This window comes from Micromys minutus (assembly GCF_963924665.1).
Source record: "Micromys minutus genome assembly, chromosome: 25".
NCBI lineage: Eukaryota > Metazoa > Chordata > Mammalia > Rodentia > Muridae > Micromys > Micromys minutus.
Window position 1 is genome coordinate 4,259,269 of NC_137960.1, and position 17,618 is coordinate 4,276,886.

The window sequence follows — 17,618 nt, forward strand, 5'->3', positions numbered from 1 at the left end:
AGGGTCCCAATCCAGTTCCCAGACTTATTCCCTTTCAGCCCCATAAGCCACTCTGACCCATGGGCTGGGAAGTCTTGTATCTCCTGCCATGACCCCTTGCTTGGGGCCATGTCTCCCCTCTGTGTCCACCCCTTTTGCCTCTGTCTGTAGCTGCTCCAAGGACCACAGCCAGCCTAAGCAGAGCTGCTGCCCAGATGCCCTGCAGCACCTCAGCCGCCTGTCTCCGCACAGTGCGTAGTGAGCCAACTGCTGGACTGGAATTTTCTGTGCAGTTGAAATAGAGCCCAAGGCGGGAGGATCAGTGGAGCTGAGGCATAGGCAGGAGGGCTCTCAGAGAAGGCTGTGTCCTGCCTTCTGGGCTTGTCAGTCTTCTCTCCTGAAAGCCAGACTTCCCAGGTGCCCCAGGTACTGGTGGTCTCTTGGGCTTGACGGCCACAGGGGCGCTCTAGATCCAGTTCCACCTGTTTGCCTTCCAAAAGGCTGGCGAGGGGATTGCAGGGAACCCGCCGTCTGCTCTGCAGCCCAGCCTGTGCTAGCGAAGGCGCACAGGATCAATACGGGCACGCACATATGGTCACCATGAGGCAAAGCGCAGGAGAAGACTCATAGTTCCGCTTAGTGGCTGAGAGCTCAGATGAGGACAACGTGTCATGGGTCCTTCCCGGCAGCTCTGGATGGAGTAACCCTCCCTGTTCATCCTCCCAGTGAAGTGCTGTTTACCAGTGTCCTTCGTGGTCCCGTGCATTCACATACTCGCTGAGTGGGGTGTGCCAACATCACAGTACCGGAGTGCAGCTGTCGCTGTGTGGGCTCTGAGAGGCGGCAGGTGGGGTGCACCCTTCCTAAGAGCAGAATGGCAGCAGGGCATCTGCAGGGCTGACCTGCGTCTGCCTGCCAGTGTCCAAAGACGTGCAAGGCTTCGAAACCAATCCCATCCACTCTTGACTGACTGAGGCGAGGCAAACCCACACTGCAAATGTGTCACCTAGGCTAGCCTTGAACTCCCAGTCTTCCTGCCTCTGTCTCCCAAGTGGTAGGATTTCATGTGTGCACCACCATGCACAGCTTGTGTTAGGCAGGGTCTCATTCTAGCCTAGACTGACCTGGAATACCAGCCTCCTGAGTGCTGGGTTACAGGTGTGAGTCACCTCAACCAGCTTCCATGTTACTTTTAAAAATCATTATTATATCAAATGCCCCCTCGTGTCTTTGTGTGTACATGCTAGCACACACAGAACAACTCTTAGAGAGCTGGTTATACCCCCTTCTACCATATGGTCCTGGGAATTGAGTCAGGCTGCCAGACTTGCAAACAAGCATCTTTACTCTCAGATACTGCCAGGCTTGGTGGCACAGCACACGACGTCTTTAATTCCAGCACTATGGGTGCAGAAGCAGGTGGATTTCCCTGAGTTCTAGGTCAGCCTGATCTACGTACCGAGGCCAACCCTGGGCATAGTGAGATCCTGTCTTAAAAACAGAACCACACAAAATAACAGCAACAAAAATTATTCAGAAAAATGCACCCTGTCTTGAGGCCACAAAGAAAGAGAAAAATGCCCGTGTCCCCTACCCAGGGGATGGTAGGCAGGTGACCTTTGCCACTTTATGCTTCCTTCGCTTTCAGACTGTTCTGGAATAAGCCTGTGTACATTTTGAACTCAGGAAATCATTTTCCTAGTGTGGAGCCGACAGGACTGAGTGAATGCCAGCCACACCCAGAGGCAGAGGTGGCAGAGGAGAGGCAGAGGTGGCAGAGGAGAGGCAGAGGTGGCAGAGGAGAGGCACTCCCTCCCTGCTCCGGTCTTCCTGTTAGGGCTGGAGAGAACATTGACTCAGTCCTGGGAGCAAATGCATCACAGCCCTGCCCGCTCTCACCTCCCTCCTAGTAACCTACTTCCCATCATGCACTTGGTCCTAGCCAAAAGGATGGAAGATGGGCAGTTACCCAGACATCACTCTTTTGGGTTTAAGGAACTGGGGGAAGACAAGCCTTTCCCACCTCTGGGCTCCTGGCCAAGCTGGGCTCCCTGGAGACCTTGTAAAGCTCGGGTCTTTTTTGTGTTTGTTTGTTTAAAGATTTATTTATTTTATCTAGGTGAGTACACAGTTGCTCGCTTCAGACACACCAGAAGAGGGCATCAGATCCCATTACAGATGGTTGTGAGTCACCATGTGGTTGCTGGGATTGGAACTCAGGTCCCCTGGAAGAGCAGTCAGTGCTCTTAACTGCTGAGCCATCTCTCTAGTTCAGAAGGCTCAGGTCTTCATGTTTTCCAAGTACAATTCTAAATGAGGTCTACCCACCCCACCCCCTCAGCACTCCTCCTCCACTGTCCGGGTATCTCTTCCCCTCCCTAGGCCTCTCGGCAAGGCAGCCACAACGTGCTGACAGCTCAAGAACCAGTTCCCCTGGGCAAGGGGCCTGACTGCCTCCGTCTTTGTGCGATGGCTTTTATCCAGGCTTGACCCTAGGCTCAGCTGATCTCAGGAACACAGAGGGCTGGGACCTGTGACACACACTGACGGAGACTGGGGCTGCTTGCAGTGGCAATCTCTCTAACACCTGCCCTTGCCCACTGTTGCTGGAAGCTCTCCATCCCCACCCAGGTCCCTCCTCCCAGAACCCCTAGACCACCGGCTGAGCCACTGGTGTTTGAAGTAAACACAAAAACAGTGCTGGGTAACAACCGTTGGCGGCCTTGCATGGTGCTGAGCTTTGTAAGGAATCTAGAGATGCAAACCGCCAGGGAAGAGGTTGCAAGCGAGTCAGGGCAGAGCCGTTGGGCAGCAAGATCCACAGACCCAACAGTGTGTCTCCTTCCGCAGCATATGGCTCCTGAAAGCCCAGGCAGTGGAAGGTACAGTAGGACCCGTTTCCCATCATACCCTTCCTCTTTCTCAGAGCTTGACAGCTCCTGACCCTGAACTTGGGTCTGATTCACAAGAGAACCAACCCTTCAGGTGTTGGAGCTGGTTCTACCTTGGGCATGTGGGAAGTGGCTGTCAGGCCTGCTTCTGGAAGTTCATGTAGCTTCAGCTCAGGTCCCTGCTTTGGTGTCAGCAGAAGGGCAGTCTGGGTAGATGGCCCACTCTCTGCCTTACCCACCAGAAGACTCTAGATCCAGCCAGAGTGGTGTCAGTGTCTGGACTTGTGTGTGGTAGGCAGGGGTGCACTCTGTGGGCCAGGAAGAGCAGCCAAGCCACAGAGCTCTCTTAAACCTAGGCTGGTGGTGTCCTCTGTAGGATATTTGTCTCACACCCAAGACAAAGGAGCTAAGGAGGTAAAGGTGAGCCACCAGGTCATGGTCAGCACGCACTGACCCCAGCTACTTAACATGTCTAAGTACCAAGTGAGGGGGAGAATACCCACCTCTCTAGAAGGAAGCCCAGAAGTAGCTGCTCCAGACCTACAGATGTGATTCCAGGCTGGTAGGAAAGACGGCTCAGAAACAGACAGCTTCTGCCTGGGAGGAAAGAGAGCTGGTTTGAGGGGCATCACTACATTAAAAAAAAAAAAGTTTCAGTGCTTGAAGAACAACTCTAGAAGGGGTCCCAAGCTTGACATGCTTCTCATGGTTGTCACAGCGAGACCGCCTCAAAGGCTGCAGGTGTGGAGTCAGTCAGTCCGTTTTCCCTTCTGTGTGACCAAGATTAGCAGAAACGCTAACGTGGTTGTGAGGTGAGATAGATCATGCAAAAGCACTTGGGAAGCAGGCGTGTGGCCTGTCAGCCTCCCCACTGCCCTGTCAGACTCAGGTTCTACCCCTGGCTGCTCTGTTCAGATAGTGGTGAGGCGGTAAGAATGCTGAATAAGGCTTAGCTCGGACCCCTCCCTCCAGCAGTGAGCCCCGTCCTGATTCCTGTCAGCATCGGTCCCCCAGACTGACAAAGGTGTGTCTGTGGGGAGCATAGCTCCATGCGCTCCAGCCATGGGCAGATTTGCCGACAGCTTACACTGGCTGCTGCCCAGGGGTCCAGTGTTCTGCCTTCTCTTGGTGGCTCTGATGGAGAAACATCATACGGACTCATGGGAGGCTGACCTGTCTGGACGGCAGACCTGTGTAGGGGGGACACAACGTTCTCTTTATCTCAGGGGCCTAATGTGATGGAAGAGCAGGACCTGAGGGAGATCGGCATCAGTGACCCACAGCACCGGCGGAAGCTGCTGCAGGCTGCACGCTCCTTGCCCAAGGTGACCACTCTGGCCAGGCCTTGGCCCTCTTGACCCCCTAGACCAGAGGTTCTCAACCTGTGGGTTACAACCCCTTAGGGGTCATATATCCGATATCCTGCATGTTAGAAATTTACATTATGGTTTACAACAATGGCAAAGTTACAGCTATGAAGTAGCAACAAAAACAATTTTAGGGTCGGGGGTCACCACAACATGAACTGTATTGAAGGTCCGCAGCCTTATGAAGGTTGAGAACCACTCACTGGTCTAGACCCAGAGCAGGAAAGGAGCCTGGCTCTGAGTCATGCAAAGCCTGTGTCTTCCCTCACAGGAGCCCAGCAGGGCTCGGGGCCCTTGGAGAGCAGTAAGACTTCAGGGCAGCGAATGTCTGGTCAGCCAAGGAGGTTCTGGGATCCTCTTGACAGAGAGCCAGGTTCTATAGGCTTGGCCTGTCGTGAGCCCCCTTTGGAGTCCCTTGACTCACTAGAGCCTAGGTTAGCCTATCTTGACCGCAGAAAGGCCTGAGAGAAGCATTCTCTGGGGCCACAGCCCTGTTACTGCCATGGCTAGTGTCCTCTTATTCCTTTCACCAGAGCTCAGGAAGTGACTCTGGAGCTCAAGGAGAAGCATCCTCATCCCTCCCTCCTCTGTCTTCCTCACCAACCACCCCTCCTCCCCACACCCAGCAGCCTCTACCTCCCAGAGCAGTGAGGATCTTGCTCTGTGACTCAGGGATGATGTTCCCGCCTCCTCGCACCACAGGTGAAGGCCCTTGGCTGTGATGGGGTCAGCCCCCCCTCAGTGCCCTCCTGGCTGGACTCACTGGGGCTGCAGGACTATGTGCACTCTTTCCTGTCCAGTGGCTACAGCTCCATTGACACTGTGAAGAACCTCTGGGAGCTGGAGCTCGTCAACGTGAGTGCGCTGTGGAGGGGGAGGGGGGAGGGGCCGAAGACCCCTGCACCCCTGCACTGCTGACGGCCTCTGCTTCTCTGCAGGTCCTGAAGGTTCACCTGCTGGGCCACCGCAAGCGCATTATCGCGTCTCTTGCAGACAGGCCCTATGAGGAGCCGCCACAGAAGCCTCCAAGGTTTTCCCAGCTAAGGGTGAGTTTAAGGAGCTGGGAAGGGTCCACAAGTACACTTTGTGTGTTAGTCCTGGCGACAGCATGACTCTTGGGATAGCACACAACAGTCCCTGCCCTCGCCCGCCGGGCTCATGTGTAGGAGAATGGCTTCTGTCCTTTTTGAAAGTGACACCTCTTGCTTGTACCCAAAATCCTTTCATGCTAATGAAAGACCATTTAACTATTAGAAAGGAAGTCAGCATATCCAGTTCCAGGCTAGGACCACACCCAGAGCTCAGACTCAGCTCCATACCTAGTTGCTGGAGAGACCTTTTTGCTGCTCCAGCAGTGCTGAGGAGCCCTGGCCAGGCCAGACAGCAGGCCCACCCTGTGCCTGCCTCCAAGCTACAAATCCTAGAGCAGCAGCAGTTACAGACCTGGGGCAGCCGGGGCTTCCTCAGACCAGCCAGACCCTGACAGCCACTTAGGGCTGCTGACTGGGAACTTTGTAACAGTGATGGTGGACTCCGCTCTGTTCTGGGCAGCAACCTCATGTAGCAGCTGCTTTTACACAAGGAGGCTGAGACAGGCCAGGGCCATGAGGACCAGCATCCTGCTGGAGGAGCCTGCTCCTGAGAGCAGAGAGGTCTCTGCTTTGCTGACTGGGCAGATAGTTTCACGAGTGGTGAATGTGGGAGCGGCCTCTGCCCTTCCCACAGTACAGCCTTGTTTGGGCCTCTTCGGGGTGGGCTGCTGGGACTTCTTGGCCCCTGGGGGATTTGGCTCTTCCTTGGAACAGGCAAGGCCTAACTGCCTCTGTCCACCTGGGCTTTGGCCAGGATGCCACTGTGTCCCACACCTTGCTGCTCACCCCTTAGCTCTTAGCCTTTGTATGTCACCCTGAGAGCATCTGATGCCCCCAGCCTGGGAATTTCACCAGTTTCTTGCCCAACAGTGCCAGGATTTAATCTCCCAGACATCGTCCCCGCTGAGCCAGAACGATTCCTGTACAGGGCGGTCGGCAGACCTGCTGCTGCCCTCGGCAGACACAAGCAGGAGGCGGCTTGAGAGCCTGCATGACCCCGGGGCCGTCTCTCGAGCAGAACGCTTCCGAGTCCAGGTAACAGGAGGGTCAGAGTCTGCTGTGACAGGCCAGGTGACGGGCCATCTGTGAGGACGGTGAGGCCTTGGGTCTCCAGAAGCTTTGAGAAGAGCCTCCTCTCTTCATTGGGTCTGGGGCTGTCCTGGGCACGTCTTCATGTCTAGCCCTGCAGGCTCTTGCTCCATCCCCACAGCAGACCTAGTCTCTTACCTGTTTTACTCCCCAGAGCTTCCTTCTCTGCAGCTCTGATCCTTTTCCTCCTGCCCCGCCCACCCTGCAGACCCCAGCGCGTTCGTGCTCCACTGCGCTTCCCCGGACAAGGCTGGTATTATCTTGCTCTATGGCTCAGCCTCTGGGGCCCTAACCCTCGCAGACCCAGCCAGTCCGGCCTGGCCTGTCTGCTCCTTGCCGTCTAGACCTTAGACTAGCAGATGTCCCTTCCCTTCTGGGAGAGCGGATGCCTCACCCCCACCTCCTCTGACACCCTGCACACATTCCAGTGACAAGGTCTACCTGACCCTCCATTTCCCCTCCTTCCCCACAGCACAGCTGTGAATTCGGCACTTACACAGTGCTCAGTCATTCAGCTCTTACACGTAGTAGAAGCAGAAGACATTTTCTGAGTCTGTATCTCCATCCCCCTCATTAACTCTTGCCTGAAGTGTGGTGGCCTCCTATCACCTCAGCTCCCGGCAGAGGGTCTGTTTAGACCCGAGGGAGCCCAGGGCTCAGCTTCATGGCTTCAGCCTATGTTCTTTATGCTGAATGGTCCCACACAGCCTCTTACGTGCACGTTCCAGTCTCGGCCATCAAAGCTCTCAGACTCTAGTTTGCCCTGCCCTTGCTGAGGTCCCTGCCTTCCCCATTCTTTGGGTACACTGGCAGCATGTGAGCCCCCTGGAGCAGGTGAGTAGTGTCCGACTGTGTGTGTTCTACAGGAGGAGCCCAGCGAGACGAAGCTGACCCTCCGCCCGCCCAGCCTGGCCGCCCCCTATGCTCCTGTGCAGAGCTGGCAGCACCAGCCAGAAAAACTCATCTTTGAATCCTGTGGTTATGAGGCCAATGTGAGTTGCCCCTGCCCTCCCAAGACGGCCAGCCTCCCTCCCTGCCCCCTCTTACCTGGGTCCTCAGACTGTTCACAGGACGACTTCTGCTGTGCTAAAGGGGAGACGCTAGCCTGAGAATAAATCGGGGCAGGAGAATGTGTTTTGAAAGGCAAATGGTCCCCCAGTGGCCAGGCCATGCCACACAGCAGCACAGTGTCCCTAAGCCCACCCTCTGCCCATTCCCACAGTATCTGGGCTCCATGCTGATCAAAGATCTACGAGGGACAGAGTCCACGCAAGACGCCTGTGCCAAAATGCGGGTAAGGTGGCTGGAGAGACAGTCCAGCAGTTAACAGTGTCGGCTGCCCTCCCAGAGAGCCTAGGTTCAGTCGTCAGCACCCACACTGACAGCTCACAACCACCCATAACTCCAGTTCCAGGAGGAGCTGATATCCTCCGTTTGCCTCCAGGGACACCAGGCAGGCACATGACATTCGCAGACAAAGCACCACACACACAGCATGAGGATGAGAGGAGGGAACTGTGGGTAGGTGGGAGGCGGTGACCAGAACAGCAAGCAAGGGGACACCCGCTACGACCGCCTGGGCCCTCAGCCCACCCCCTGTTTCTACAGAAGTCGACGGAGCACATGAAGAAGACCCCCACCATCATCCTGTCCATCACGTACAAAGGTGTCAAGTTCATCGACGCTTCCAACAAGGTACGCTGCCCGGGAGGACTCGTCCTTCACTGACCTAACAGGGCCAGTCTGTGCATGCTTGCCTCCGCGCTGAGACAGTACACCAGTGTGGGAGGAGGCTGTTCAAGCAGCAGCGGGGTGGGGGTGGGGGAGCAGGAACAACTCTCCTGGACCATCTAATAACAACGCACCCAGCCCCCTCCGAGCATCCACAGAGCCCTTACAATCTTAGCACTTTCAAAAACTACAAGTCCAGAGTTTCCTCTGAGAATCAAAGCAAATGTTTTTTACACGGGGTCTCACTCTTTAGCCCTGGTTGGGTGGAAACTCACTGTGTAGACTAGGCTGGCTTCAAACTCAGATCTCCCTGCCTCTGCCTCCCAGCTGGTGGGATTAAAGGCCCAGCTTCAAAGCAAACTATTAATTGTGAGCCCCTTTAAAACTCAGAAGTCAGGGTTGGAGAGATGTTAACTGGCTGGAGTTTTTAGAATCCACATGGTGGCATGAAACCTGTCCGTAACTCCACTTCCAGGGACATCGAATGCCCTCTTCTGGCCTCTGTAGGCACCAGGCACACATGTGGTGCATGGACGGACATGCATACAGGGAAAACTTCCATACACATAAAATAAATAACATGTAGCTCCCAAATAGTACAGAATGAACATTTTTCACTCTAAAAGGAAAAAAATAACATAGCAAGAAAAGACCAGACCAGCCAGAATCTGGCAAGGTAAACTGCCCACAGTGTGTCTGGCAGCGCTCGCCCCTCTCTCGAGACTTGCCTGCTCTGACCATGGCTCCCAGCCTCCCGTCCCCCACAGACTCGCACACTCTCCACAACAGCAGAACTAGTGTCACATAGGTGACACCAAGATCTGCCACCCACTAAAGGAGTAGCGGGGCCCTTCTGGATCATGGCTGTGGCGGGCTTTGAGCACTTGGATGGTTGAGCATGGTCAAATGGATCCTGGGGACACGTTTCTAGGTGACCGTTACAGACTGGAGCTAGCTCTTCTCAGAAGGCAGCCCAGCGAGTTCTCCTCCAGGCTTTTGAATTAGCCCGGGTTGGGTCTGCCCAGTGCAGGAGCTGTCTCCAAAGTCATTTTCCTGTTATTCCAGTGCACAGCACTTGACTCCTTCATACTGTTCCTGCTGTCCTCAGACACCGCGTCCTCCCTGGGCCAGCTTAATCTGGTTCTTACTTCTTTGTCCCTTGGTTACTGTTCCCAGTTCTCCATGTTAGCCCGACTAGAACACTAAAGCCATGTTCTCTCTCACATGCTGGTGTCACTGCAGCTTCCTCCACCCGATCCAGGAGTCTGTCCTCATCACCCTCAGCTTCTCAGTCCAGGGGCGGGGTGGAGCGTAACGTTCTTTGTCATGGTCGAACATGGATGGCCTGGTACCCAGTAGACACACCCCTCATGAGCATGGTCTCTACCACCCTGCTGAGCTTCCTCCAGAATTTTCCCAATTCCTCCACAGACATCTTTACAAAGGTGTGAAAACCACGTGGTCAGGTTAGCCACTGCAGAGGCTCCACTTCCTGAGAATCAGCTCAAGGCTCAAAGGCCTTGTCTGGCTCATAGTCACAGAGGTGGGAGCACAGGTCAGAGGAAGCCTGCTGTGGTGGACAGGAAACAGTGAGAACGGACCAGGACCTTCTCAGCAATCCACTTCCTCTGCCTGTGCCCCACCTCCTAAACTTTCCACCACCTCCCAAAATACCAGCATGAGCCGGGAACAAGTATGCCATCCATGAGTCTTTGAAGCACTTCCTGTTCAAAGGGCAGTGGTGGGTGGAGCCCGTCTCATTGTGGGGTTGCTGGAGTTCACCCCTATCTCTCAGTCCCAGCCCCTCACCTGCTCACACACAGGTCCTTGTCCTGGAACCCGACTTCTGTCCCGTTTCCTTCACTGAAATACAGATTGCCCGGGGTCCACCCCCTGAGATCCATCTTCCGCCCTCCTGTGAGGGTAGATGGAGCATGCGTTTGCCTAGAAACATTTCTCTGCCTGTTGGCCATGGTCAGGGGTGAGGCCCTGTGCCTAAACGAGCAGGCTCAGACGTAGTCCTCCATCCCAGTGATGAAAGCGTGCTGGTAAAAAGGTAGGGTGGTAAACCTAGAGGCGTGCCCTGAGGAAACCGTGAGTTCCAGACCACACTTCTCCTGGCAGAATGTCATCGCTGAGCATGAGATCCGGAACATTTCCTGCGCCGCGCAGGACCCAGAGGACCTGTGTACCTTTGCCTACATCACCAAGGACCTGCAGACCAGCCACCACTACTGCCACGTTTTCAGCACAGTGGATGTGGTGAGTGTCCCTGTGACAGTGGTTACCTGGTTTCCTAGGCGCGCATTCCCAGGTGGGACAGGTCCTCTGTCTCTCCTTGGCTGCCTGTCAACCCACTGTCCCCGGCTCCCCAGGCTGCTGGCAGCCATACAGTCCGGCCTTAACTCTCCTTGCCCCTTCCCACCCAGCAGGAAGTCACCAGTGTCCAGCTCTCAGGGGGGCTTCCTCCACACAGAAGTCCTTCAGCCCTGGCCCGTGGCACCAGATGTCCAGTTTTGCCTCTGGCAGCTAGCTCCATGATCTAGAAAGGCTACCTCTCCTCGCCCTATCTGGGGCTGCGCTGTAGATCACATGGGTTAGCTGACACAGCTCCTCCCTGCGGCTCCCAACGCACAGTGCGGCACACACGACAGGCAGTTATTCAGTCCCCAGTCACTAGGTTCTCTACCTCGGAGAGAACATGATGCTGGTTAGCTCACAAGCCAGCCAGAGAAAGACTCCAGTGAGGGCATGGTCCCCAAGACACCAGGGCTGTGCTGCGGGTGCAGTCGGCCGGGTTTGCATTCTACCTAGTGCTTGAAGCAGAAATGGTGTTCTGCTAAAATACCTCACTGACCACTTTGAAACAAATCTGCGTTTGCAAAAAAAAAAAAAAAAAAAAAAGTTTCCTGCTCCTTGTGAGGAGACGGGTCCGTAGGAAGCTGTGCTGCTAGCTGGTACTCTGCTTCTTCCCAGAGCCTGACCTACGAGATCATCCTGACCCTGGGGCAGGCATTTGAGGTGGCCTATCAGCTGGCCCTCCAGGCCCAGAGATCCAGGACCATGTCGGCCTCTGCAGCTTCGATGATTGAGACAAAATCTTCCAAACCGGTGCCTAAGCCTCGGGTCGGCATGAGGAAGTCTGCAGTACGTGCCCTCCCTCTCCCCAGGCATCCCAGGGCTCGGGTGGAGCTGGGCACATGCAGTGTCTTCTCACTCCTTGGCAGCTTCCCCAGGAAATCAGCCCACTTCCTTTAGCTCCCCTCCACCCTCCCACCGTCCACCCTGGGTTCCTCTGGCAGGAGACAGCAGTGTCTTCCCTCGTCAGAGCCAGCCCAGGGCTGCTGTGTACAGCTGCAGCAAGCACCCAGTGACATCCCTGTGTCTGTCTGCTTTGCTCTGCGCCCCAGGTGCCGGTGCCCCCCGATTCTCGCTGTTGTCACTGTCACACCTGCACCACCCACCGTCCTTCTTACCTACCGCTGCCGTCTGTTAGTCCTGGAGTCAAGGTCTTTCTGCCTCCTGCTGTCTTGTGTGTCAGGCTCCCTGAAGTGCCCGTGAGCTGTCTCATCCCTTGGCCTCATGCTCTGCCTGTGTGACATTCTTTTCCTTCCTGTATTCTGCCCTTTGTCTTTGTCGTTGTCCTCTGAAAAGGTCTGGCATGAGTGCTGAGGTCTTGCCCCAGGCTGAGCTCTTCTGCCCATCAGAGGGACCCAAGGGCTGGGGCTGCTGAACATTTGCTCCCTTCCTGCCCACCATGACCACACTAAGGCTTAGAGCATAAATCTTGTGGGGCAAGGTTCCTTTCACTGAACAGTTCCCAAAGAGCAGCTGAGAATTGTCCCTGGAGGTGCCTGTCCCTCAGATGCTTCACAGAGGGGCAGGTATGTCCCGGTGCCGAGGGCCCACTCTGACTTCTCCCCTTGTTTGGCAGCTGGAACCTCCTGATTCTGACCAAGAGGCCCCGTCCCACGCTAGTGTTTCCTGGATCATGGACCCAAAGCCAGACTCGAAGCGGAGCCTCAGCACCAAGTATGAGACCACTATCTTCTAACGCTGCTCTGTCTCCGCTACCCCACTGTGCCTTTGCCACCCGACCTTCTCAACTCTCCTTCCAGCTGCCACCACCAAGGCCCCGCCTCCCCGGGACCTGCCCTCCTCCGGCAGCAGCTCCTGCTTACACCACCCAACACTGTGATTCCTCCCCTTGGGCTGAGGACAGCTGGGGGGTGACTTGCCTTTGGAGGGGGCCTCGTAGGCACCAGAGTGGAGCAGAGGCTCCCGACGCCTCTGGGACAGGCCCTGTGAGGTGAGGGTAGTCTTCCAGCAGAACCACAGTAGCTCCCTCTGAGGCTGCTCTCCTCACCCGGGTCACGACTAGATGCTAAGAGCTACCAGTTGTCACCTTTCCTGACCCAACCACCACTGTGACCGCCCAGCGCCAGGCTGCCCTACACACAGCTGTTCTCAGGTGCTGGGTTTCTTCCTGGTCAAGCCTGTGATATAGTTTCCCTAGGGACAGACTTCTGTAAAGGGGAAAGGTTGGTACCAGCCACGCCCTTGTGCATGATACCACTAGCTGTGACACACACACACACACCCAAGTACAGGTTCCTAAGGGACCCGTGTGTGCTTGGCCCCTTTCTGTGCTGTGCCTGGTTCTGGAATCCAACTCACTGAGGTGTGCCCTGCACCCAAGTGCGCCTTCTCGGGGTGGAGCCGAGCAGCCTCTGTGGTGTTGGGGAGCGCTCCCATACTTGCTCTGGTGGTGGGGTCCTGAGACAGCCTTCATCCAGCCATCCCCGGCACCTGCTTAGGAGATGAATCTCGGAGGAAGCCTCACATGCCCTGGTGTGGAGATGAGTCTAGATGGCAGGGGACAGAAGAAGTCATTCCTGTGGCCGTGGTGCAAACATGGTAGTGCAGTGGAACAGCCTGAGTCAGTCAGCACCCGACCGTACGCCAGGGCTGGCCCTTCGGCTGCCTGCCTTTCCTTGTGCCTTTCTGAGCAGCAGTGGGCTGTAGGCTGTGGAGGGCCCGGGAGGCAGGGACCTTTGTGTGCTGTGTCCCTTTCCGTGTCCTTCACTTTGTGCAGGATCTTTGGTTAATTCTCTCCTCCCCCACTATTTGCTTCTGCCAAGCTGAGCCACTGAGGAGCCACACTGTGCTGCGGAAGCGTAGCCGTGGGGAGCACAGGCTCCTGCCCCCAGCACCGAGAGCCTCACCTGCAGCCTGAAGACCCAGGCCCAGCCCTGCCGTAGGACCTCCTGTCACCTGCTTGGCCTGGGCCTGCCGCCACCTGCGGAACCCTGCCCTGGAGGCAGCGAAGACGCCAGGAATCTAGCCGAGGAGACCCAACTCTGGATGGCCTGAGAAGTAGCCTGTCCAGGATATGTGTTTTTAATAGGAAAAGAAATCTTTTTATACATTTCTAACACTGGGCTCCAGCCTCTCGGTAAAAGCTGCCAATCTTAAACGAGACAGGAACTCAGCCTCTGCCTTCAGAATTGGGCTCTCGGCTTGGCTAGAGACAGGACGACACGTGGGCAACATGGGCAGAGTTGAGGCTTCGTTGTCCACGGAGGTAATGACCCAGAAGTGTCTAGGGTTCCCAGTGGATGAGCAAGTAGTTTGAGGTGCTGGGGGACTCCTTAGGACTGCCCGTGTTAGCACTGCCCCCATGCTGCTGCCGGAGCCACACCAGAAGGGAGGAGTGGCTTTGGGGCATTAATGGAAATGTCAGTCAAAACGCAGCTTGGGACTTGATCTGGACTCTCTCTCTGACTGTTGTATCCCCTGCGGCAGGCTGGGCACATCTGTTCCAGATGTGGAAAAGGCTAGCCAGATCACAGTCTTGTCCCCCCCTCCCCCCAGGCTATGGTCTTGAGGTCCAGCTGGTCTTCAGCTCTCCTGTTTGCTTTGCTTTTCAAAGTGATGTGGTTGGTGACCATCCTCCTGGGCTTCAGGAGCAGCGAGGGGCCGCCTGCTGGGGCGCAGGCTCTGAGGGCCAGCCAGGCCACTAGCCAGCTTTCCCAGAGTAGGGAGCAAAAAAGAAAGAAGGGCTGGCCCACGGTGAGCAGGCTGCGGGCTTCCCTGGCGGGCACTCATCCTGGGTCTTTGAACAGGGCTGGGAGCTGCGATCCTGGGCACCCTCACCTCGTGGGCTGGTCAGAGTGGGAAGCAGGGTTTCCCTCTGCTAGACCTGTGGACTGTGCCTGCTGTGCATTTAGCACAGCAGCTGCCGGGGTACAGCTCCTCTGGGAAGGAGCCAGGGGTCCTCGGCTCTAGGTACTGGCATTAGTACTTCCTTTCCTGCCTCGAGTCTTCAGCCCTTGAAAAGTGCCCTGGGCTCCCACCTTTCCAGAATCCAGAGCGGTCCTCGGTTCTTGGGTCAGGTGTGCAGAACCCCTTCCCTCAGCCAGAGGTGAGCTCAGCAGCTCTGTGGTCAGTGCAGAGCCTAGGGGGCGCTGTAGACACTACGAGTCACAGGCAGGCACTTCCTCCGCTGCTATGTCTTATTTATTCAGGGTGTTTTCTACCAGAAAGTCTTGGCTTGTCTGCTCTGCGTCTCTTTCAAGATTGGTTTCTGAATATTCAAGAAATCCCTCTTCTCCTCTGGTGGGTCTCTCCTTTTCAGGACAGGTGCCAAATGGAAGGGTCTGCCTTTGGCACTTGTGTGGATCATGCCCTGTGACATCCAAGGCTATGCCTGAACCATGAAGGAGCCATTCTGATGGGAGTGGTAAGACGTGCCCAGTCCCCTCGAGGCAGTGGTCACGGGCTCCTTGCTTGCCTCTCGGCGTTCCTGCAGGCCCTGCGTCCCAACAGGGTACTTTGGACTCTGCCTCCGAGGTTGCCCACTAGGGGGTTCTGAGAAGCCCACTCAGAACACATGGCTGCAGTCATCAAGACGGCTCACAGTTAGCTTGGGAGGTGCCCAGGCCTGCGCTGCAGGTCACAGGAGTTACTGCTCATGGTGGACAGTGGGAATGGATTCCAAGAAAAATGTTATTTAATCTTTGTTTCCATATTTTGATACTTGAATTCCTTTTGTTTTACTGTACATAAAATTGTTAATCTGTCCAGTTTTGTTTGAATTATAAACACCTTGTGGTACCAAACGTAACCAACCTGTGCATTGGCATAGACCAACCTCACTGCAGAGTGCACGCCCTGGGCTTCCGGCTCAGTTTCTTACTGCTGTAGCTGTGCAGCGTAGGACCGACTGAGCTAATAAAGGAGAGCGGTAGAAACCGGCCACAGCTCTGGGGTGTGAACTGGAACCTTATTTTCTTGTGTTAAGTGTGGACGCAGGCCAGATACCACTGTAGGTCAGGGACACATGTCCTCTGCTTGGCTTGGATGACAGTTTTGGAATCTCCCGTGTAGCATCCTTCAGCAGTTAGATGCCAAGCTGGCCCTCGAACAGTCAACCCTGTTTGAAGCAGGGACCTCAAGGACACGACTGTGAACTGAGAAGGGCTGTGTGCTGGGCTCACCCACAGATGGCCGCTGAGCGTCTGTAACAGTGCGGGGCCTAAAGCTGAGACAACTGCTCCACCCCAGCTGTCTGGTAGTACACCCCACAGCTCACTGCCCAAAGCTCTGTCTTGCTCTAAGAAGCCCTTCCAAGCTGTAAAACTCCAGATACATTTTCATGCGCTCAGCTGCGTGTAAACCCAAACAGCTCGGCACTACAGACTGTAACCATTCATAAAAACCAACACCGCGATTAATGCTTGTGCTACATGAAACAGAGTGGGCTGATGGTGGCTGTCACAGTAAGCAGGGACATCTGCTTCCCTCTAGTGTAGTTAAACTTGGGACAAATTGACAATGGAAACAACTCAAAAAGCCAAGCAAAAGCCATTCCAGACCAGCAGCGGGAAAGAAAGAGGCAGCCTCACGAGGCAAGGTGTCTTTACTCTGCCTGAACGCCAGAGGGGAGCCTGGCCACCTCTGCTGTAGGATGCCCCAACAGTGCAGGGTCAGGCTCTTCATGAGGGACAGTTGAGTGCCCCCCCCAGAAGTGAAGAGGAGCCATACCCCCTAGGGCAGCCAAGTCAAGGGAGGAACCTGGATTTCTGCCCTCTGTGTCTGTAAGGACGCCAGATCGCCTTCTCTTGCAGAATGCGGTAAACAGTACCAGCTCAAACAGGCTGAAGAGAGACATCGCTGGTCAGGCCTGTGCTGGGGCGTCGCTGGTCAGGCCTGTGCTGGGGCGTCGCTGGTCAGGCCTGTGCTGGGGCGCACATCTCTAGCCAGCTTTTAGGAGAGCTGTGACTTGAGAACAGCTTGGGCAGAGCTGATTATCTGGTGGAACTGTTTAAAAGGGAAATTACTACTAAACAAATATACGCCCACATCCCAATCCTGGCAAGAGAGACAAACCTGCAGACAGCTAAACAGAGAAGTCCTCGCCAGGATACCAGTATGACGTAATCAGATTTCTGGAGAAAAGATCAGTTTTGAGACTGGCAAGAGAAGGGATGGGGGAGGGTAAAGACCTTGTCAGCACAGAAAGGCCATCTGAATGGCACGGGGGGAGGAGGAGATGACAAACCAGAATCCTACCTCAGGGAAAACAGTCGGTACTCATCAGGGATGAGCGAGAACTGGGGCATTGAGGGTTTAAAAAAAGTGGCAGAGAAACTCTGCCACCAGAAATTGTCCCTAAATAGGTGTTGGGAAAGTTTGCCAGACAGAAAGAAGCCTGGGCACTCGGGGCGCACCAGGGGGCGGTCAGACACAGAAAGAAACTCTGCTTTAATGCAAAACTTTGGCTCCCCGCTTCTACCTGTATAGACACGCAGTGGACAGGGACGGAGATTTAAAGGGCAGTTTTGGGAGGTAAAGTTTCTGTCGCTGGAACTGGTGGATGATGACTGTGACAAGTTATATACAGACTCAACACTACTAAAAATAAATACTAGGGAGGGAGAAGACAACAGGTAAATATCAGGGCCCTCACGACACCCAGGGCGCCGGGTGTGGCACATGCCTGTAATCCAGCACTTGGGAGGATCACAAATTCAGGGCAACCCGGAAGCAAGAGAGGGCCAAGGAATGGTCCGATTGCCTCCAAAGTCACAGGCCTCACCTACACATCTCCAGTCCCTCCTGACAAAGCCATCAAATTATGAATCCCTCTGTAGGGCAATCGTGACCTGTCACCTCCAGATGCCTTGATCAAGTCAACGCAAGAACCTGTTGGGAAATGCCTCATAACCAGCCATAATAAGGTTAAATGTAAATTGTTTTCAGTTATCAAACGATTGGTGAGCCAGGCATGGTGGCACACACCCGTAATCCCAGCACCAGGGAGACAGAACAGAAGCACGGAGTGTGGGGTAACTCCCAAATAAGTTAAAAACACAAACACTATACAGATGCAATTTTGAAACACCAGAGAAAGGGGTGAGAAAAGGAATGTAAGATCTGCACAGTAGATCTTTAAAATATGGTCCAGG

At 55.1% G+C, this 17,618-nt stretch overlaps 1 protein-coding gene across 4 annotated transcripts in view; it reads left to right on the top strand.

Moving 5' to 3' along the window:
- The window catches only part of ANKS1A (ankyrin repeat and sterile alpha motif domain containing 1A), a gene marked incomplete at its 5' end in the record, with an annotated part of 138,199 nt that extends 122,810 nt beyond the window's left edge, over nucleotides 1-15,389 (top strand). For 3 of the 4 annotated variants that reach the window (XM_080938032.1, XM_080938029.1, XM_080938031.1), the window contains 10 exons: nucleotides 4,097-4,195; nucleotides 4,940-5,092; nucleotides 5,176-5,283; nucleotides 6,199-6,363; nucleotides 7,284-7,409; nucleotides 7,640-7,711; nucleotides 8,026-8,112; nucleotides 10,273-10,410; nucleotides 11,125-11,295; nucleotides 12,083-15,389. In XM_080938032.1, the coding sequence (XP_080794158.1) occupies nucleotides 4,097-4,195; nucleotides 4,940-5,092; nucleotides 5,176-5,283; nucleotides 6,199-6,363; nucleotides 7,284-7,409; nucleotides 7,640-7,711; nucleotides 8,026-8,112; nucleotides 10,273-10,410; nucleotides 11,125-11,295; nucleotides 12,083-12,202 (1,239 nt within the window). In that variant the 3' untranslated portion in view covers nucleotides 12,203-15,389. The remainder of the gene's footprint in view (nucleotides 1-4,096; nucleotides 4,196-4,939; nucleotides 5,093-5,175; nucleotides 5,284-6,198; nucleotides 6,364-7,283; nucleotides 7,410-7,639; nucleotides 7,712-8,025; nucleotides 8,113-10,272; nucleotides 10,411-11,124; nucleotides 11,296-12,082) is intronic. The other variant, XM_080938030.1, reaches the window with a different exon arrangement.
- Nucleotides 15,390-17,618: the final 2,229 nt, after the last annotated feature.